This window comes from Paroedura picta, chromosome 8 (assembly GCF_049243985.1).
Source record: "Paroedura picta isolate Pp20150507F chromosome 8, Ppicta_v3.0, whole genome shotgun sequence".
NCBI lineage: Eukaryota > Metazoa > Chordata > Lepidosauria > Squamata > Gekkonidae > Paroedura > Paroedura picta.
The window spans coordinates 83989273-84011146 of record NC_135376.1 but is presented as its reverse complement, the minus strand read 5'-3'; the positions used below and the strand labels follow the sequence as shown (position 1 = coordinate 84011146).

Genomic DNA, 21874 nt, shown 5'->3' with positions numbered 1-21874 from the left:
CCTGAGGAGCATTTAAGAGGAATTCATAATCCTGTCATCGAACGACGATATGTATTGTTCCTTGTTTGATGGTAATAAAAGGTGACTGAAACTGGCTTAAAACAACGCAGTGTCACCAGAAGCAAACTGCTATGCTTTTGAGGAAAGAGAGACGATGGTGAAAATATCTTTATGAGTTGTTCCACCAGCTCACATTCCAAAAGTCTCACAAGGCATATCCTATGGGGAAGACAAACAAGCAATGGGAAATTCTGGATCGATAATGTGACCCTCACAGTCCAGCTCACATGTGGGTGAACATGCAACCATATTTGTGGGTGAACCTCTATCGGAAATAGCTGGGACAAAACCATTTACTTTGCCCCAAGGGCTGGAAATTATTTTTTCCAGTCAACGTGACTATCAGCCAGACTTCTGCTTATGATGCCACTTTCTGGCCACCAAAAAGAGCCATTCAGTAGGTGCAGAGTCTGGGATGCCAGAATGTTTTTTTTTTAAATGAAGTTATCAATTTTCCAAGCTGCAAGCATATATCCCTATTGGCTACACCGGTAACATAATGCAGGAACCAGCAATTTAGACAGGGAAATAAATTAATTTTGCTCAAGGTAGATGTAAATAACCCCATAAATCTTCTCACAACGGGTCCTATGGATTATACCCAGAAGAGCATTAAAAGCTTCCAGAAATAATGATACAGTGCATGAGTATTCTCTTACCAGCCTATGATATGCCCGGATGAATGTTCATTTTACTTAGGAGCAATAAGTACACTGACATGTACGGTATGCTTAAGTCTCAGCATTTTAAATAATCATGCTTACTTGCAATGGTAATTTTCTGAAAGTTTCCGGTTTAATGAGCAACTGGTGCCAATTCTCCAATTTAACATTCCTGGCTTTGCTGGGGCTAGAAGACTAAAAGGGAGAGGTCTCAGGTAACCAGAAGCCACCTATGGTGTATCAGCAGCTGAGCGAGGGGGACTGGCTCATGGATGCAGCCATAGTGGTCAGTAGTATAAGAGCTGGATTGGAGTTCAGTCCCCCTTTGAGACCAACAAGATATTTGGGGGCATACTCCAGAAATCCTGTTGGGCTCTAAAGTGGGGGACGGGATACCTGAACATTTCCACACATACAATCCTTCCTGCCCTCCAAGGTAGGAGATACTAAGCTTGGCTCCCCTCCCTCCTTTGCATTCTGTTACAAACCTTTAGAAGCAGGCACTGGAATAGTCCAGTCCATCAATAGCATTGTGCAGCAGGGGTTTTTGCTCATCTGTTTTAGCTCTCTGTTTGTCCAGAATTCACCTCTGGAATAATTTCAGCACTGCTCAAATTCTGATCTGATCACCTTCCCATAGCGATGGACTTTTGACTGGCATGGAGCCTGGGATACAATAACCATCAAAAACACCCTGCTCTGACCCCCCCCCCCCCGCAGCCAAAACAGATCATTCTTCTTGCATAATAGTGGTATCTCACGGTTGGACAAGGTCATTCTCTAGACGGATTTCTGCTTGAAAGGGCATGAGTGACTAATGGACCCGCAGAGTTTTTTAAATGCCAATCCTGATTGTCTCTGGCTTCCCATTAGTTTCCCCAGCCATGAAATTCATAGCGCTTCAAAAGAAGCACGCCGGGAAGGTAGAAAGCACAAGACACTTGGGCTGCAGGCAAAAACTGACTAGGGAGAGAACGTTTGTCTGCTCAAGAAAGACTCAATGAACTGGTTTATCCAGGAAAAATAAATAAACCTTTTACTTCAACGAACTGCAATTTAATCTAGCCAGTTGCTGGAACCATGGTTTCTACATTTCTTATGTTCTGCATCTGTTTGTTTATCAGATTCCCAACCAGGGTTCCAGGAGGCCTTGGGGTTATACAAGAGCTCCCCAGGGGTTATGCAGTCTTTCCCAGCAGTTTGGATGGCCACTGACATCCTTGGAGCCCCACTCCCCCTGTTGCACTATGGGCCTCGTCTCTTTCTCCAAAATGGAAATGGCAAATGGCCAATCAATCGATTGCCTGGCTCCCGCCTCTAAATTCCACACCCACTTCTCTGAAGGGGCATGTCACCACTTCCAGGGGTCCTTGAAGCCTGAAGAATGTTTCAGGGGCTTCTCCACAGTCAAAAAATTGAAAAGAGCTGGTCTAGGAACATCTGCTGGGCACATCTACCCTAGAATCCCTGCACACTCAAGAGGATTCAGGGCAAATTTTAGGCCCCAGTTGGTAAGACCACCAGTCAGCCAAACTGGGCATCACCATGTCACCTAAATGAGAAGAAACTACAAGAGTCTCCCATAACAGTTTTGCTTGGGCTTGACACGTCCCCCAAATACTTCCTGTTATTTGCTGCCTAATCCACTCCACTGAGATTCCAAGGGGGAATTCTGAAAGATGGGAGAGAGAGAGAATCTGGACCTGGGCAGAACCCACCAATAAGCGAAAGGATGAAGCAAACTGACAGGCACCCAATGGCTTTCTTTTTAAATGAACAAGACGTTCCTTAAAACAAATCATATAAACTGAACAGCTAGATTCGAATCCAGTAGTACCTTAGAGGGATGACCATGAACCAACTAAAAGAAGCAGTCAGAGACAGAGGCACATGGCCAAGACTTTCCTATAGAATCGCCAAGGGTCGGACACAACTGAATAGATAACAACAAGTACCTTAGAGAACAACAAGATTTGCAGGGTAGGTACTTTGAAGCATCGGAGCTGCCTTTGGCAGATACAAGCTGAGGCTAATTCAGCAGATACAAGCTGAGGTTAACTTTAGAATGCTTTGGGCTGATCCTGCATTGAGCAGGGGGTTGGACTAGATTGCCTGTATGGCCCCTTCCAACTGTTATGATTCTATGATTCTATGATAAATAATATATAAATATTTCATTGATATACTGCCCTGCTGGCTAGGGGTGGTGAACAACATTTTTAAAAAATGCAAAGTAAAAAATAATAAAACCATTCAGCAATAAATAACAGTGTCTTCATTAAAACCACTTTCTGTTTTCTGGGGATTAATTGCGGTTTGGAGAGGTTCTAATTGGAGGATGTTTCCAGTTGGTGCTTCCAATGGGGAGGCCAGCATTTCATGACATCGTTTAGTTCCCGGCATCAACCACAGGCCTGGTGGAACAGCTCATTTTACAGGCCCACCAAGAACTGCTTGAGATCCCAGAGGAACCAGATCTCTTCAGGCAGACCATTCCACCCCGCTGGGACCTGGCCCTGGGTCACGCTGGTTTTATCTCTTTGGGGCCAGGGACCCTAATCAAACTGCCTGATCTTAAAGGGTTTTTTTTTTTTTTTGAGGGGGGATGTAGGGAAGGAGGTTGTGGGATAACAAGGAGATGTAGGATGTCAGGTTTTCAACTGTGTCTGCCAAAGGAAGAAATGGTCATTCCTAGGCAGGCTGATTTCATATAAGTATAGTCCGCTGCTACAACTAAGTGGCAAACCAGACCTGGCAAACTTTGCAGGACTACTAGAATCCCTCTTTATACTCAGTTTCCCAAGACGGATGAAGTTAATCCGTGGTCTGATGCCCATACCGATCTTTCAGCCACACTCCTACATAACCTAACCATGCACAAACCTTAAGCCTTCCTACATGCTAACTAATGTCATTTCAATTTGCTTCAACGGCCATTTGCAAGGGGATCTGAAAGTAGATTGTAAGGGCATTTAGTGTGTGTGGAGGTGCCTGTACTTCTGAGTCGCCTCCAATTTCAAGCTGACTAAACCCACCAACGGTCAGAATCTTAACTTCCTTCTGCCCAGCGTTCAAGCTGTGACTGGTTATTTCAAAGCCCCTCCCCATGTTTCTTGCACGGCTCTTCCTATCACACCACCTATCTTGTACATTTTAATCTCCTCTTCTGCCTAGGAGCTTGGGGGGGGGGGGGGACATAGTGCCCCTTCCACCATTTAGCCTTACAACTACTCAGCGAGGGAGACTCTACTGATTCGTTCAAGGTCACCTTGGGAACTTCATGCCCATTGGGGTGGGGGTGGTTATGAGCTGACATTAGGAGACCAACACCTTTAAGGCCAACAACATTCCATTTAAGGTGCTTTCAGATGCACGCACACTCTCTCAGACATAAGGAAAATGTGGAGTTCCATTCCATGCAGCTTAATGTGGTGCCTTCCACAAAGAGAGAGTCAGGAAGGAAGTCGAGTTGGTCTGAAGTAGCAGAACCAAGGTTGAGACTAATGGTCCCTTTAAGACTGACAGAGTTCTATTCAAGGGGTAAGTGTGCTTACATCCAAAAGTTGAATAAAACTCTGCTAGTCTTAAAGGTGTCGCTGGACTCCAACCTGGCGACCCACCTGAATCTACATGGCATTAGCTTATACTCCTTTGTGACTGTACCTCTCCAGGAAGATCAGTAGTATTTGGAAAGCTTGGTTTCAGAGGACCCAGCCCACCATTATTGGTCTTATCTTTAAAGAACTACCAATAACCTTATGAGCAGGCTTTCTCAACCAGGGTTTTGTGAAGCCCTGGGGTTTCTTGATAGCCCTGGAAGGGTTTCCCAAATGGGTGGGAGTTAATTTATTTTTAGATATATTTTTTAAAAAATTGTTAAATATTTATTGGGTGGTATGACCATATATGGACACATTGACCTACTCCCCCCACCCAAAATGGCCTGTGATGGGCCTGGAGGGGGTGGGAAGGGGAGGGGCCCCAGGTGGGCATGTCCACAGCTCTGCTTCCTAAACATATTTTGCATGATGGCACCACGTCTGGGGTTTCTTGAAGCCTGAAGAATGATAAAAGAGAAAGGCTGCTTATAAGGAACCTGCCGGGGAAACAACTTGAAAAATCACCCCTGGTGAGAGATGGAAAAAATGTCTACAACGCAGATATATGTCTCTCTCTGTGTGTGGTTTGGTTTGGTTTGGTTTGGGTAATACCTGGAGATTTGTGGGGGTGGGGATGGTGCCAGGAATGGGCAAGATTTGGGGCAGGGAGGGACCTCAATGTTGTATAACTGCCCTCCAAAGCAGCCATTTCCTCCAGGGGAGCTGATCCTCACATTTTTAACCACTGAGGAAACCCCTGAAACACTCCTCAGGCTTTGAGAAACCCCCAGAATGGTGTGATCATGAAACATATGGTTTGGAAGCATAGCTGTGTACCTGCCCACCACCTGGAGCCCCTCCCCTTCCACCCCCTCCAGGCCCATCATTCTGGGATGGATGGGTGCATCAACATGAACATATATGGTCACATCACCCAATAAATGTTTTTTTTTTAAATTAAAGATATACAAAAAGATAACTCCCACCCATTTGGGAAACCCAAGGCTGTCTAGAAACCCTGGTTGAGAAAGCCTGAGTTAAGCTGAAAGTTGTTTTAACCATGGTTACTGGAAACGATGGTTTGGTGTTAAACATGGTTAGTGAAAGTATTGGTGCAGACAGAACACTAGTCCTGGCTAACTCCAACCAAGTAAGGGAAAGGAGGTCATGCCAGAATGAGCTGGGGGAGGGGAGCTGGAATTAACAGCTCCAGAACCGGCAGGGCTCTCCCACAACGCAATCCTAAACAGAGCTATACCTTTCCAGGATCATTGACTGCAATGGATTTAGCAGGGCAGACCCAGGTTTACAATTGCACAGCTCCTCTCCTCATCATGGCTGGGAGATCAGACAGCGTTAAACGCTCGCTGGTCCAGAAAAAGCATCAGTCTTGACAATCGAGGAGGATTTGGGATAACGAACAGCTGAAGTGGCACAGAACTCTGCTGACAGAGGTCATGGCGAAGGACGAGCTGGATGAGTAAAAGGAAAAATAAATCCCAAGACAAACCAGGCAGTTTGAGACTCTGCCTCTGCATTCTCTTCAGACGCAAGATTCTCGTCCCACAACACTGCCTTAGCTCCGATCAAGCTTTGCAAACTGACTCAGCCGGTAAAACCACACACAACACGAAGCTATGTGTCTGCATTGCACATTCTTTTTTTAATGCAGAAAGGGTAAGGACAAAATAACGGGTCCCACACCTTTACCTGTGATGCACCCCAGGTATTACTAAGCTGCTCCATCTCCTCTTTGGCAGTGCAAGTCTCAGCTGATTTATGGCAACCCCACAGGGATTTCAAGGCAAGAGATGCTCAGAGGTTGTTAGCCATTGCCTGCAACCCTGGACTTCCCCACTGGTCTCCCACCCAAATCCTGACCAGGGCCAACCATGTTTAGCTTCTGAAGTCTGATGATCTCAGGCTAGCCTCGGCCATGTAGGTCCAGGTACCTCTCCTTGACCAGGAGGGTAATTCAGAAGAAGAAGAAAAGTTGGTTCTCATATGCCGCTTTTCTCTACCCGAAGGAGTCTCAAAGTGGCTTACAGTCGCCTTCCCTTTCCTCTCCCCACAACAGACACCCTGTGAGGGAGGTGAGGCTGAGAGAGCCCTGATATTACTGCTCGGTCAGAACAGTTTTATCAGTGCTGTGGCGAGCCCAAGGTCACTCAGCTGGTTGCATGTGGGGGAGCAGGGAATCAAACCCAGCTCGCCATATTAGAAGTCCGCACTCCTAACCACTACACCAAACTGGCTCTTGACAAAGGCTCACTAAGCCTAGACCCACCCAAAATGTGCTGTGCTTCGAACACATGGGAGGCCCAGGTGTGCAATGAATACTCGGAATTTTCAGGAGTTCTCTCTTAAGATGGGGCTGGTAGGGAACGTATCTGAAAATTCATCAGCATGCAATTCAAGCTTTCAATCACTCAGGAGACCTGGCATCCAGGTACCTGTGGATCCCGAGATGAAGGAAAAAGTATATTAGGTAGTGCAGAAGAGCAGGAAGAGGATAGGGAAATGCTTTATACGCAATAGGAACAGAACCCAAACACCTGCAGTGCAGGTATTCTCTATGAGGCACGGAGCTTATTTGTTCCTGGATGGTCTCAAGTTCTTCATACCTGTCAAACTCTTTCCGCGTAAATCATGCTTCCCAGCTCTTTTTTTCAAAGGCAGCAAGCCTATGCTCCATAAATAACGCATAGCTTCTCCGCTTACCCCAGGGACTCCTGTCCCCAAAGATTTAGAGTTCTTCTTGAAAGGATATTTTTCCCCTGCCTCACCAAAAAACAAACCAGCAGCAACAACAAAAAGCTACCCATAAAATAGCTTCTCCTGCCTTCATGAATTCTCTTTTTCTTGTCAGTTCGAAAGAAATGATCTAAAGAACGAAGTTGATTGAAGAACACCATGGATAACCTTACAGGGGACTCTTGTCCTGTTTCTATCGGCACCGATTGACTCAAGCTTCAAGAGAAAACTGTCACTAGCTTCAAGAGAAAACTTCCCAAAAGAGCACAGTGCTACTGCAGGCACAAACTGGGGTTTAAATGGATTTTAACCCTCCTGGCTTTCCACCCAGGGGCCATTGACTGTAGAGGTGTGGGCTGAGACTGCTCTGTTGCCAGGCACAAGACTGTCGTTGGCACAGTTGTCCAAGGGGATGCCGTGACAGTTACAGAGACTGTAGTTCATCCTTTCCTATAGTTCATCCTTTAGGAAAATTGGCTAAGAGTTTTCAGGAGACATCCAAGAATGTGACCCAGTAATTTGGGCTGAAATGAGCTGGGGGAGGCCCACACCTTAACACGGATGAGGAGTAAGGAAACTCTGATCTCCTCTTTGTGGTGGAACTTCAGATGTTCTTCTGAGAGCCAGCTTGGTGTAATGGTGAAGAACGGTAGCCTCTAATCTGGGGAACCAGGGTGTAAACTGCACGGGGCTTTTATTCCAACCCCAGATCGATTCAGTTCCTGCCCTCTACACAGAATGCGATTTCCATTTGGATTTGGGGCGATTTTAATTTTCCTTCTGCAGCAAGAAGGATTGATCTGGAGTCACCCTACCTTTATTGTGCTTTATCTTGGAGTGCTTTTAATCCTGAATATATTCAGAACATTGCATTGTTTTGAATCTGGGCTCTCCTCCGTGGTAGAGGACCCATGATTGGCTACAGGTGGTCATGTGACAAGCCTGCCTTAAAGGAGAAGCCCTTAATTTCTCTCAACTTCTGTCGGCCTTGGATTTTTTTGTGTGCCTTCTTCATTCCCCCTCCCCCCTTCAAGAAAAGAAAATATTTTTTTCCTCCCTCCTCTGACTTCTTGGATCCTCTCCCCCCTTCAAGAAAACAAAGAAAGAGTCTCCATTTGCCCCCCCCCCTCTTCTGAGCCTCCCTAACCACGTGCAGAAGACTTTCCTGTTTCAATGGAGAGGGGGGGAAGAGGAAGACTCAAGTTCAAAGTGATCTGGATTCAACAGGATTGACAATGGAATAAAAAAAGTAACTGCAGACTCTGCCCAGATTAGATTGTCCACTTCTCCACATGCAGCAAACTGGGTGACCTTGGGCCAGTCACAGTTCTCTCACAGCTCTCTCAGTCCTACTTTCCTCACAGGATGTCTCTTGTGGGGAGAGGAAGGGAAGGTGATTGTAAGTCATTTTGAGACTAATGAGGCCAGCTGGGTGACCTTGGATCCATCATGGTTCACTTAGAGCTCTCTCAGCCCCACCTACCGCACAGGGTGTCGGTTGTGGGGAGAGGAAGGAAAGGCAAGTGTAAACTGCCTTGTTATTAATGAAACCTTCTGGATGACCTTGGGACAGTCAAAGTTCTTTCAGAGCTCTCTCATGCCCACCTACTTCACAGGTTGTGGGGAGAGGAAGGGAAAGCTACTTCGGCTATTTTGGGTAGTGAAAAGTTGGGAAAGAAACAGTAGGGCAGGGGTCTCCAAACCTTTTGGTCCTGTGGGTACCCTTTGAGAGGCAACTTGGTGTAGTGGTTAAGAGCAGTGGCCTCTAATCTGGAGAGCCAGGTTTGAGTCTCCCACTCCTCCACATGCAGCCAAATGTTCTCACAGAGCAGTTCTCTCAGAGCTCTCTTTGGCCCACCTACCTCTGTTGTAGGGAGAGGAAGGGAAGACAACCGTAAGCCGCTTTGAGACACCTCTGAGTAGTAAAAAAATGAGGTATAAAACCAATTGCACTAGTAGTTGAAAATTAACAAAAAGGAGGCTCATGGTCCAGCAAGTGGGGTTACCATGACCCATAACCAAAGGGTCGGGGAAGAGAAACAGAAGCAGGAAAGCTTTGGTAGGAATTCAGATACTCCCACTTTAATCCTTTGCTTTCCTCTTATAAACAGCAAGTGCTGCAGAGGAGCACTTGTGTGCATTCGGTAAAAGGAGCTGAAATTGACAAGGGGAGCTGAAATTAACATATATATTGAAATTTACAAAAGTGTATTTTATAATATTTTCTCCCAGGTATGTTTGCAGATGTTCTTCTCCTATACTGCCAATAGAAAATTAAACATGTTTTCGATGTGGGAACACATCAGTGTGATGTCCATTGTCCTGCCCCAGAGAGCACACCAATAGATGTGGCAGCAGTGGCAGAGGTGGTGGCAATGGCGGCAGAAGCGGCAGTGGTGCAATAGCCGAGGCCCAGTGCCAGCTCTTGCCAGCTGCCCCATGCCCCTTCCTCCTGCAGCCACAGCCAAGGACTTAGGAAGGGACCTGGCGGCAGAAGACAGGTGGCAAGGTGGTGCCAGGGAAGGAATCATATTATGTGTTCCCACATAATCTGCCACAACCTTATTCTCAGAAATTTTTATTTTCTTTGCAGCTGTTGCCATCCTCAAGCAACTAAGATTTTTTTTTAATTCTATGATTCACTTAGGGTTTATCTGAAACCCAGACCAGTTTAATAAATACAATCTTGTTCTGTCAGGCTTAAAAACACCAGGCCTACCTGATGGTCAGATCTTTGCAAGGGCAAGTGACACGCTGGGTGAATTTAGAAACGTAACATGGCTCTAGAGCTGAATTATAGGCACATCTGGTTCATTTTCTAAAATATTTTGCTACATTTAAAGCTGCCTTTCTCCTATAAATGCCCAAGGCAGGACACATCCACAAAACAAGCAAGAGATTAAAACATCATCAACAAAATATAAAGTTGCTTCTGGTAGGATACAATCTGTGACCAGACCCACAGATTATCAAGGTGGTGGATATCTTTCGAATAATTAAAAAGAACAGGGAAAGTGAGAAAACTGTGTAGACTGACATTTATGCAATGAAAAACGACTTTGGTTGGGGGGGGGTAAAAACTCGAGAATATCAAGTGGCATGAAACCGATATTTAAAGGACAGAAATGACATGACCTTCTACCAAGCAACATAAAACTGCAACTAGACACACCCTGTGACTTCTTGTCATCATTACAGGAGTAAGGAACACTGGCACTTTGTGGTAATTGGATATTACATGTGCAGGACACACAAAAGAGAGACTTCCTGATTATGGATCAGAGGACAGAGGCAGGAAAGGGGACCGAGGAGAGTGGGTCTAAGCCCTTGAACGAAGGGGAACCTATTACTGCTGAGCAGTAATACTGCTCATAGTTTAATGAGCAACTTTTATATGGACTGTAAATGTCCATTGTACATGTTAATTCTGTGCTCACAAATCTGTGTTAGTGTTTAAGGTGCACTAGGGCTTGCTCTTTTCTACCATCACACAAACCATCTTGACTGGAACATCCCAGAATAGGATACATGAGACTACAAGTACCACCTACTCACAAGTAGCCCCCAACATCTGGCTCCAAAGATGCACTGCGACAGCTAGAGCTTGGGCTGTAAGGAAGAAACTTTGGTTATATGCCTCCAGCTGAGCATCAGCACCCAGGAGCAATTTCTCCTCAGGAGAAGAGGGGCTTCCTCTGACGGCAGTAATCCTCGAGGTGAGGTCTCTCCGGGTGGCCATTTTATTGCTGTGGCTGGTCTCTTTCGCTACAGAAACCTTTCTTGACAGATCGTACCTGCTCACGGCCACTTGCCTCCGCTGCCCCTGCCCCACCCACCAAGGACAGTTGACCAACGGTCAAAAGAACCTTCACGCGGAGGTCGTTGGGACGTGGCACTCGGAGAAGAGGCCGTACAGCAAAGGATTCTAAGGAATACTCTCAACAATGACCGAGATATAATCTTCAGATATAATCTTTTCATTCACATCCAGTTTGATAATTTGATTTCTCAGTGACAAGAAGAAGAGTTGGTTCTTCTATGCCACTTTTCTCTGCCCAAAGGAGTCTCAAAGCGGCTCACAGTCGCCTTCCCTTTCCTCTCGCCACAACAGATACCCTGTGCTAGATTAGAAGTCCTTACTCCTAACCACTACACAAAGCACACCTGCTATGAAACTGTTCCATTCCACTTCTCAAGATACATATGTAAATTCCTCTAAAGCAGGAGTGGTTAATCTGTGGCTCTCTGGGTGTCCATGGACTACAATTATCATGAACCCCTGACAATACCAGGGCTCATGGCAATTGTAGTCCAAGAGCAAGTGGAGAGGCACAGTATAGTATAATACTCTCTAATGATCTAACCACAAAAGTGTAGATAAATAGATACATAGACAGACAGACAGACAGACAGACAGACAAACAGACAGACAGACAGACAGACAGACAAAGGCAGGGTTCTTGAACATGTGTAGAGATGTGCAGGAATTTGAAAACAATGTGTTTTTTTTACAGCAGACCCCAAACTCAGGTACGTTACACCCCTTATGGATGATAACATATGGCTAATGGCTGCTTTGGAGGGTGGATTCCACTGAAGCCCCTCCCTGCCTCAAATCCCGCCCATGCTCAGCTCCACCCCTAAAGCTACCAGGTATGACATGGGTAGTGTAATCAGGGGCTCAGATCAGCAAGGGATGTTGGGAGGTGGTTTGCCATTGCCTGCAGCGGTGTCATGACCCCTGGTGTTCTTTGTAGGAAGTACCTGCCAAATCCTTTGAGGTCTTCCATCCAAATACTAGCCAGGGTCAGCCCCGCTTAGCTTCTGGGTTCTTACGGGATCAGGCTTGCCTGGCCCATCCAGGTCAGGGCTTGTTTCAGAGTGTAGCCCTGTTAGACAGTAGCAAAGGAGCTAGACTGATCTGCCTGTGCAGGTTATAAAATGCTGCCTGCTTTTCATTTCCCTTTGAACGCTGCCAAGGGGATCCTTATTGTACAAGCAGCAATTAAAACAGTCTGAAGACACCCTGAATACAATTCTGCAATAATTGTTCTTTTTTGTTTTACAATACCACAAGGGCCAACACACCCACGTCACCACTAATGAAGCACATTTGAAGAAACACTCAAACACACATGAAAGGACCTCTCGAGAATAACGTATCAGACAGCGGAGCCTTTTTGCTGTAAATTTGTCTGGAGGTCAAGGAGGAAATGTTACTCCGCTCATTCGGTTTTAACTATGGCTTCTTCTCGTTCTACTGACGTTTTAATGACCCCCCCCCCCGATCATTCCTGAATCCTTATGAACATGCCAATAAGAAAGAAAGAAAGAAAGAAAGAAAGAAAGAAAGAAAGAAAGAAAGAAAGAAAGAAAGAAAGAAAGAAAGAAAGAAAGAAAGAAAGAAAGAAAGAAAGAAAGATTGAGACGATAACATCCAGAACATTCCTTGGCAGATTTTTGTGCCGGCATCTCAGGTTTTGAGTACCTGGGAAACTGTAATCCAACAGTCCAGTCCTCGTATTTGATAACTCCTGAGGAAAACCTGGGAGCTGGGGTGGGATCTCCTGGAATTATAGCTCGTCTCCAGGTAACAGAGATGAATCATAGAATCTTTAAACCGCTCCTGCAGAGCAGATTAAATAATCGGCTAAGGGCACCTAAGGAGGGCCCTGTCTGTGATGAGGAAGGGTGCCGATAGGCCCCTTCCTCATGACTGACAATCGCCGCCTACAGGAGCGCCAGCCCGCGCTGCGGAGACATTGCCACGGCAACTGCTGACCACAACCAACGTGGGGGAGAGCACGTGAAAAGGATGCCCACCAGCCTCACCACCACCCACCAACCTCTCTCCCGGCCCACAGCACACTCGCCCAGTTGGTGGCGCTCTACGCCTGCCACCAACTGCCCACGGACATCTCCCTCACCCCAACGACCACAGTTAGGTGACAGCGTGGACACACCACTGGACACGGCCACAACGACACCGGCGAAGACGGCCCGACGCGCTGACGGCGGCAGGGGGGGAGGGCTCCCTAAGGCTCCCACCAACTCCGGGAAGGGTCTGCCGGCCGCTAGCGCCTGCTGCATTTCAAGGGCAGAGTGCTTGATTACTAGTCATAGAATAATAGAGTTGGAAGGGACATCATGGGTCATCTAGTACAACCCCCTGCACTATGCAGGACACTCACATCCCTATCACTCATCTCCTGTAACCTGCTACCCCTTTGCCTTCACAGAATCTGCCTCTTCATCAGATGGAGAACCCACCACCTCCCAAGGAAGCCCACTGAGAAACTGCTCTGTCAGGAACTTCTTCCTGATGTTTAGACAGAATTTCTTTTGAACTAATTTCATCCCATTGGTTCTGGTTTGTCCCTCCAGGGCAAAAGAGAACAACTCTGCTCCATCCTCTATATGGCAGCCTTTTAAATACATGAACATGGTTATCAGATCCCCTCTCAGTTGTCTCCTCTCTAGGCTAAACAGACCAAGCTCCCCCAAACTTTCTTCATATGTCTTGGTCTCCAAATCCCTCACCATCTTTGCACTCCTCTAGACACATTCCAGTTTGTCTACATCCCTCTTCAACGGGGGTGCCCAAAACTGAGCACAGGACTCCGAGTGAGGTCGAACCAGAGCAGAGTAAAGCGGTACCATCACCTCCCATGATCTGGACACGAACCTCCATTTGATACAGCCCAAAATCCCATTTGCCTTCTTAGCCACCAAGTCACACTGCTGACTCATGTACAATGTATGGTACGGAAGACATAACTCCGTGCTTGCACAGGGGATACCTTTACCTTTACCTAATGTGCTACATATGACTAAGCTGTGGGGGCAGTCATACTTTTTGTGGGTCGGTAATCTTTGTGATTTATTTGTAAGACTGCCTCAAGGGAAGATGAGTATGTGAACGGTCTTCACTAAAGCACACCAAATGATGCAAAACGCCCTGTGGGTTCAACGTGCAATTTGGGAGACGTCTGCAAAACTGCAGAGTCCTGTCTTAGCATTTTTAATTTTAAAAAATCCGAGCTTCTAGAAAGGACAATATTGGCATCTTGCCCACACCGAGGTAAATTTTCCCTCCAAAACTGAAGCTCCCTGTCCCACACTGTCACTGTTCAATCTCTTTGGTTTTGTGGAGCATCTGGGAAGGAGTAGAACTGCCTTTTCACTCAAACCCTTTAGTCAGAATGGTACTGAGGTGTTTTTATATGCTGAGAAATTGAAGATTTTATGTGCAATGAGGGAAGGATGGTTGGAATCAAGCATGTGTTTCTTAAAATAAATCCACAATTCAGTTCTTATTCAGTTAGAAGTTGTTAAATTACAGGCTGTTCATTCAGGCCAGGATGGATTCTGGAGAATTTTTGCGTGGGGGAATCATGGGCATGAAATTGGTGTTACTGTGGGTGGGCAGGTAGTTGTGAGTTCCTGCATAGTGCAGCGGGTTGGACTAGATGACCCTAGTATCCTTTCCTACTCTATGATTCTATGACTCTATGTTAAGGTTTATTTTTAACTGAGAAGTTTCCTTATTGTGTTTTCCCTAAGACACCTTTATTTTAGCTTGGCCTTGATGGGTTCCATTGAACCACTTTCTGATTGGCATACTGAGCTTATGACACAAGTTCCTCCCTTTATGGATAAACCACACCCTTCTCCCTTCCTGAGGTGAATAGAGCTCTACCTCTCACACACATATCCCTTGGGAAATATACCCTTGATTTCTCCTTACAACTAAGCAGGGTTCCACCTTCTCTTCCCTAGAGGGTTTCACCTCACACGTTGGCCTCATTTTGGAGTATTCACCTGACTCTGCAAATTCTCTCTGCCAAATGACTGCTCTAGTTGCCAGATACTGTACGGATTAGCTCTCTATCGAAAACCCAGTACTTTTACTAGAATTTCCCCTCTGAGTTTTTCAGCTAAGCTTTTGACTTTGGAGACCTTTCCTTGCATTCAAAGAATTCTTTGCAAGTAGACCCATAAGAAGTAGCTGCCCAACCTCTGCTTAAAGGCTGCTGGTGAGGGGGAGATCATTACTTCCTTAGAAAGCCTATTCCACTGCTGAACTACTCTGACTGTTAACTTTTTTTACTGATGGTACTGTTATACAAGTAGCCCACAGCTGTGAGTCCTAATCTCTGCTGCCAATAGGAACTGTTCCCTGCACTTCTCCAAGTGAAAACCTTTCAAATACTAGACAACGAAGACGAGTAGTAGTAGTGGTTGTTAGTTTTTATATGCCACTTTCCTTGACCAGGAGTCTCTAAGTGGCTTACAATCACCTTTCCTTCGTTTTCCCACAACAGACACCCTGTGAAGTTGGTGAGGCTGAGAGAGCCCTGATATTACTGCTCGGTCAGAACAGCTCAATCAGGGCTGGGACTAGCCCAAGGTCACCCAGCTGGCTGCATATGGAGAAGTGGGGAATCAAACCCAGCTCACCAGATTAGCTCAGTCAGGGCTGTGACTAGACCAAGGTCACCCAGCTGGCTGCATGTGGAGAAGTCGGGAATCAAACCCGGCTCACCAGATTAGAAGCCCCCACTCTTAACTACACCAAACTAGCTTCAAAGGAACCATCATGTCCCCTCTCAATTTCCTCTTCACCAGATTGAGCAAGTCCCTGAGCCTTGCCTCATAGGGCTTGGTCCCCAGGCCCCGGTTCATCCTCATTGTTCTCCTCTGGACCATCTCAGTTTTTTTCACGCCCTTTTTGAAGTGAATCCTCCAGAACTGTAGGTGGGATCTGACCAGTACAGTATACAGCAGGACTATGACATCTGGTGATTTTGATGGGCTGCATCAACAGAGGCATCACAGGACTGCATCACAATGTCTGCTCATATTTACCTTACAATTCACAAGTACCCCCAAGATCTCATTCACACACACTGCTACCAAGAAGCATATCTCCCATCCAGAATGCACGCTTCTCATTTTTGCGACCCAGCTGTAGAACTCCGTACTTCTTACTGAATTGCTTTTTTTGGCAGGGGGGAACTCGTATGTATTTTGAGCCCCACATAATCTGTTTGCCCCTGTTATTCCTGCTCCCAGCTTTCTGATCTATTTGTTTTTACTCTGTCTTTAGTTATACTCCTGACTTGCTCATGGAGGGAAGGATGGCCTTTTAAGAGAATCCAGAAAAACAACAATGGATCCCAATAGGAAAAATTCCAAGAATATTCAGATGAAGTCACAAACTTGGTAGGAACAAATGTCAGAAACTTGGTTAAATAAAAACAACTCGCAAAATACATCACCTCTCCTAATCTTTGGGAAGAGTGTCATGGTTTGCCAAAGCCTTCAGCAGATTTTTTTCCCCTTTAAAGCCCAATTATGGCTTTCAAATCTATCTATGCAAAACAGCGCCTGCATTCGAGCGTGAACGGAGAAAAGAACACTTTGTGCTAACCATAAAACAAACATTGATTACTGATTGGACTAAAAACACTGCGCTGGAAATTGATTCCGCTACCAGCACCAGAACGCATTGTGACATGTTGAAAGAAATAGTTCCAAGGTCAGAGAAGAGGTGTGACAAATTCTATCGCACCAAAGCTGTATGTGTGTGCGCGCGCACATGCGCACTGGAGAATATTTCCCTTCTCAGCTACAAGTTGCAAATGGGAACTTTCCACAGAGTGATGTAAGCTGGAACAATGGGACATTGGGGGTGGGAAGCGTTGTTAAAGTGATGCTGTAGTGTTTTCCAGCAAGGCCCATTCAGAGGTGGCTTCCCATTGGTGCCTCCTGCTTTGCAACCCAGGACTTCCTCTGTGCTCGCTCATCCAAGTCCTTATGATGATGTATTGATTGTAAGGTGCATGTGTTGTAGCTGGGAGATTTGAGGACAGTCTGGCTGCCAGGCAAGGGATGTTTGCTGGCGGTTTGCCATTGCCTTCCTTGGCATTGTGACCTTGGAAGAACTACCACCCAAATCCATGGAGGTCTCCCATCCAAATACTCGCGGGGCAGTGGGGGGCTACTTAGCTTCTGAGATTAGATGGGATCGGACTTTCCTGGAGTATCCAGGTGAGGGCTACTAACTAAGGCTGACCCTGCATTGCTTCTGAAATCTGAGAAGATCAGGTGAGTCCTAGGCAATCCAGGTCAGGGTAGTCAGTAGAGCTGCCAAGTTTGATGGGGATATACCTGGAAATGTTGGGGGTGGAGCCTGTGGAGGGTAGGTAGGGTTTGGGAGAGAACCTCAATGGAGTGTAATACCATACAGTCCAGAGAAGCCATTTTCTCCAGGGGAACTGATCGTTGTCCTCAGAGATCAGCTGTCCTAATGGGAAATCCTCATGCCCTGCCTGGAGGTTGGCAACCGTAGCAGATATTGACCTATATAATTCCCTAAATAGGCAGAAACAAGAGAAGTTTCTGCCATGAGAAACTATCAGGGACACAAGATTTAGGACGATCATTACCGGAGGGAATGTGGAGAAAACGAAACTCAACTTTTCCAAGGCCAAGATCACTAGATTCTATATGGCAAAGCGATGTAGTGAAGTTGCCAAATTAAAATCCTACAAGCCCTGTAAACTGCAGGAATGTTTGGGAAAGCAACTCTAAATGCCCCTTCCCATCAATCAATTCAGAAACTCTGATAGAAGTATATTTAAAACAACTCGTTTTGACCTGTGCGTTCTAACCACAGGAGGGGTTTGAAAAGAATCCCATGTGAACTTGGGCTGCGATTTAATAGCACTTTCTACCACCACATTTGAGAAGGGATCACACGAGTCCTAGAGACATAATGCCCGGATCCCATCCATGCACTGCCCAATCCCTGGTCCTTCCCCAGCCTGAGCTCAAACAAACTTCATTTAAGCCAGCTCAGCCTTATAGATTGGATGCAGTTCTCACCTTTGTGTCTTGTCTTTCCTTCTGAGAGTTTCAGGCAATATCCAGTGGGCTGTCCTGATGGGGTAGGCTGGAGGAAGCAATTAGCCCATGACCAACCATGGAGTGTCATGACTTCCTGAGAAGCTGAATCACTTTACCTTCTCCATTGTCTGGCCCCCTTGTGGAACCTGTGCTGCAAAGCAGGACTATTATAGCACCAGGGTGTTCCAGTTCAAAGTCAGAGATGCACCGCAAGGTCAGGGCAGGCAGAATCCAGTCCAAGGTCAAAGCAGGCAGCCCTCAGGAGCATGGTCAGAGACTCGGCCAAACATCAAGGCAGGCGGAGGGTAAAGGCATGGTCTGGAAGCAGTCCAACAGGCAGGGGTTAGGGTTTCAGAGCAGACCAGATGGGCCCTGTGCAACATTCTGACCTGCTGTTGCAAACCTGAGTCCCTGCATTCAGCCCTCATCCTGTGAAAAGCTCTCTTCTCCTTCCACTTCCTTGCAATAGGTAGCCTATAGATGAATACCACGTCATCTCTCTTTGAAGTCTTGTCTTTGCTGCTGGCTCTTTTGTTCTAATGGTATATGTACTTCAGGTGAGCTGGGTACTTGTGCAGTGCTGATGGCTCAGGTGTGGGAGGTTCTTTATCAGGAAATTAATCTTCTGTAGAATCTCTCTCCAGAGACTGTGCTTCGGGCTGTTTGCTGATTATGTTTGGATCCAAAACAAAATCAAACTGATAATAATCAAACTGATTCCTCATCTCCCTTCCTGTGCTGAGGGCTGAATCATGACACAACCTGTGATTTGTGCCCAATGAAATTCACTCATGGAGTAAACTTGTCACTTACCATAGCCCAGGTATATGCCTTCAGCTGAGGGGGCCCTCAAGGGTACCTGTTTACCCTTCCCCAATCCCTTGTTCCTTCTGCCCCCATTGTCTTTTATGGTTGGCACTTAGTGTTATCAGGAATGGAAATGACCTTGCCTGGCTCTTCGCTTCTGGGTGCTAAGACATTTGAAGAATGGTTTCACTTTGTAGTTTAGATAAAACAGCCTTTCTGTGAGAATGCCTTTTGGAGTGCAAATCCCATGGGGGTTTAGTGTATATCTGTTTCTGGAATACTCTATGAGGCGTCTTCGGCCAAGTTCCTCTGTAATGGCAAGTTTCTGTCCTTGCTCCCCTAGAATCCCAATAAAGGTACTTCTGGACTTTTGGACTTCACCTTCTGCTTTGGGTCCATCATGGATGTGCATCCAAGGGTCATTACAAAAACTTGCAGAGTGGGACTTATCTACTTCTTCTTCCTATGATTCACTGAACCCCGTTCTCCCTAATGTGTTTGTAGGGGTCAGCAGGTCCAGGCGCTTTCCTCTGCACCCTCTCAATTTTGTCCACATCCTTTCTGAAGTGAAGCCTCCAGAACTGCAAGCAGAACTCCAGGTGCAGTCTGATGAATGCAGTATACAGCAGGACTATGGCATCTTACAATTTGAGATTTGATATGATGCCTCTGTTGATACAGCCCAACACTATATTTGCCTTCTTTACCGCCACATCACACTGTCTGCTCATATTTAGCTCACAGTTCACAAGTATCCCAAGATCTTGTTCACAAACATGCTGCTACCCAGAAGTGTATCTCCCATCCAGTATGCATACTTCTCATTTTTGAGTGACCCAGATGTAGAACTCTGGACTTATTGAATTGCATCTTGTTCTCATTTGCCCATTTTCCCAGCTTGTGAAGATCTCGTTGAACTCTATGTCTATCTTGTGGGGTGTTTGCTTCTCCTCCCAATTTGATGTCATCTGCAAATGTAATGGGGTGTCCTCTACCCCCTCACCCAGATCATTGATGAAAATATTGAAAAGCCCTGGGGCACACCACTGCTCACCTCCCTCCAATCTGATGAAATACCACTGGCAATCACTCTTGGGTCCAGTTTTCTAGTCAACTCTATCCACCTAACCATCTGAAAATCCAGTTATAGGAGGAGGCATTTTTTAGATGAATGTTAATTTTTTTATTGCTGTTGCTAATTGCCCTGAGCAGACCAGGATAAGTTAGTATATAAAGAAAATATTAATTTGTTTGTTTATTGATTATCGGTCATGATCTATCCAAACCATGCTTCTCAGGAGGCCACATGGAGGTTTGAAAGGCAAGGAGATGGCAGAGAAATAACGAAGAACAAGTCAGGGAGGAAAGGTCACTCTGACTGTTTCTGCACTGGGAAACTGGCTGCCCTGGCTCCCGTGCAGGAGCACAAATCTGGGGTGGACAAGGTGCACCGGGCCAAATGCTCCCCTGTATGGGTGGTATACCCCTGTTTGGGTGGTATGACTTTATATCAGTGGTTCAAATGACCCTTTCACAGGGGTCGTGGCAGGGTGAGCAGTTTGGTGGGGGGAACTGCCACTGTTGCCACTGCGCCACCAGCTGCTCCAGCATTGCCTTCACCGCAACGCCGTCTCCCGCCAGGCACTCCAGGTGGTGGTGCAGCTCGGTGGGACAAGCGGCAGAACTGAACTGAGAAACCCCAGAAAAAAAACAATTTATATACAATCGTGAACAATGGATCTTCACGCCGTTCGTCAGTTTCGGTTTAATTTCTGTGAAAGAAGACTTGCATAATTTTATGGCTGGGGGTCACCATAACATGAGGGACTGTATAAAAGGGTCGCAGTATTAGGAAGGTTGAGAACCATTGCCTTATATGATCATGTCAACCTGCCCCCTCCCAAAATGGCCACTGGAGGGGGTGGGAAGGGAAGGGGCCCTGAGTGGGCATGTCCACAGCTCTGCTTCCCAACCATATTCTGCACGATGGTGCCACTTTTAGGGGATCTTGAAGCCTGAAGAATATTTCAGGGGTTTCTCAAGGGTTAAAATAAAGTGATAAAGGCAGAGCTAAAAGGATCAGGCAGTAGGTGGTGTGAAAGACCTCTGCCTGAAACCTTGGAGAACCACTGCCAGCCTGAGTAGACAAGATGGACTTTGATGGGCCAAGGGCCCGATTCAGTCGAAGGCAGCTTCCTGCCCCCATTGAGATGAATGGGTGGTTCCCTTGGGATACGGCATGGAAGCAGCTAATGTTTTATGACAGTGGGATTGAGTTTACAGCTGAGAGATAATGGGATTACCTTTTTATCCATGTTTCTGGACAACTATGGCTTCTAAAGCAGCTTCTGACACCCCAGAAATGCAAGGGGGAAAAAGAACCCCATAAAGTATGATGACCAGAGCATCAAGAGGCAGAAAACGATCAGCATCACTAATCCAATTAAAACACACACACACCTGGGTACCCAAGAAAATCCCATCTCAACACAGTCCCGCAATTTAGTAGTTAATGTGCTGTTTGAGAACAAGCAAAGACCCCCCCTCCCGATTTCCATCTGTCCATTTAAAGAACAGGCTTTAAAATGGAATGTTCCCAGCCCTCCCCCCCCCATTACAGGGGCTCCTCCCCCCCAGCCTCAAAGTGCTACTCAGCAAAAAGCAACCAAAACTACCACCGAGAGGACAACAACTGATGTCAGAGGAGAGACTTCAAGAGACCTGGCCACAAGGAAGGGGACAATCAGGAGGACCCGAAGCACATGAGCCAAGAACAAGAGAAAATAGTATACCCATAAGGCACACAATAGGAACAGGCAAGGAAAGGGCCAAGAAGACAAAAGTTTGGGATGACAGGTTCCTCCACTCTCCCCACAAAAGAGATACATTCTGTGCTATCCATAGCACTGGTTTCCAGTGAAATCTAAGAGCCCTCTTGATACGGAAGGGAGCTAAAATGGAAAACTCTAGTTATAGCTACACAGGGGGTGGGGTGGGGGAATTAACCATGCAATTCAACTAGCTGGTCTAATAGAGGCCCTTCAGCTCCATCTTCTAGACAGAGTAATGGGCTGCCTATAC

At 46.3% G+C, this 21874-nt stretch overlaps 1 protein-coding gene across 4 annotated transcripts in view; it reads right to left on the bottom strand.

Moving 5' to 3' along the window:
- PHYHIPL (phytanoyl-CoA 2-hydroxylase interacting protein like) overlaps nt 1-21874 on the bottom strand; it is a 105878-nt gene that overhangs the window by 35812 nt on the left and 48192 nt on the right. Inside the window, exon 1 of one of the 4 annotated variants that reach the window (XM_077350653.1) lies at nt 12564-12586. The exons of 2 other annotated variants lie outside the window; for them this stretch is intronic. Coding sequence is in view for 1 of the 2 variants with exons in the window: in XM_077350649.1 (XP_077206764.1) it covers nt 10631-10814 (184 nt within the window). In the remaining variant the exon portion in view is untranslated. Of the gene's footprint in view, nt 1-10630; nt 10830-12563; nt 12587-21874 lie in introns of those variants that run through there. One more of the 4 variants, XM_077350649.1, reaches the window with a different exon arrangement.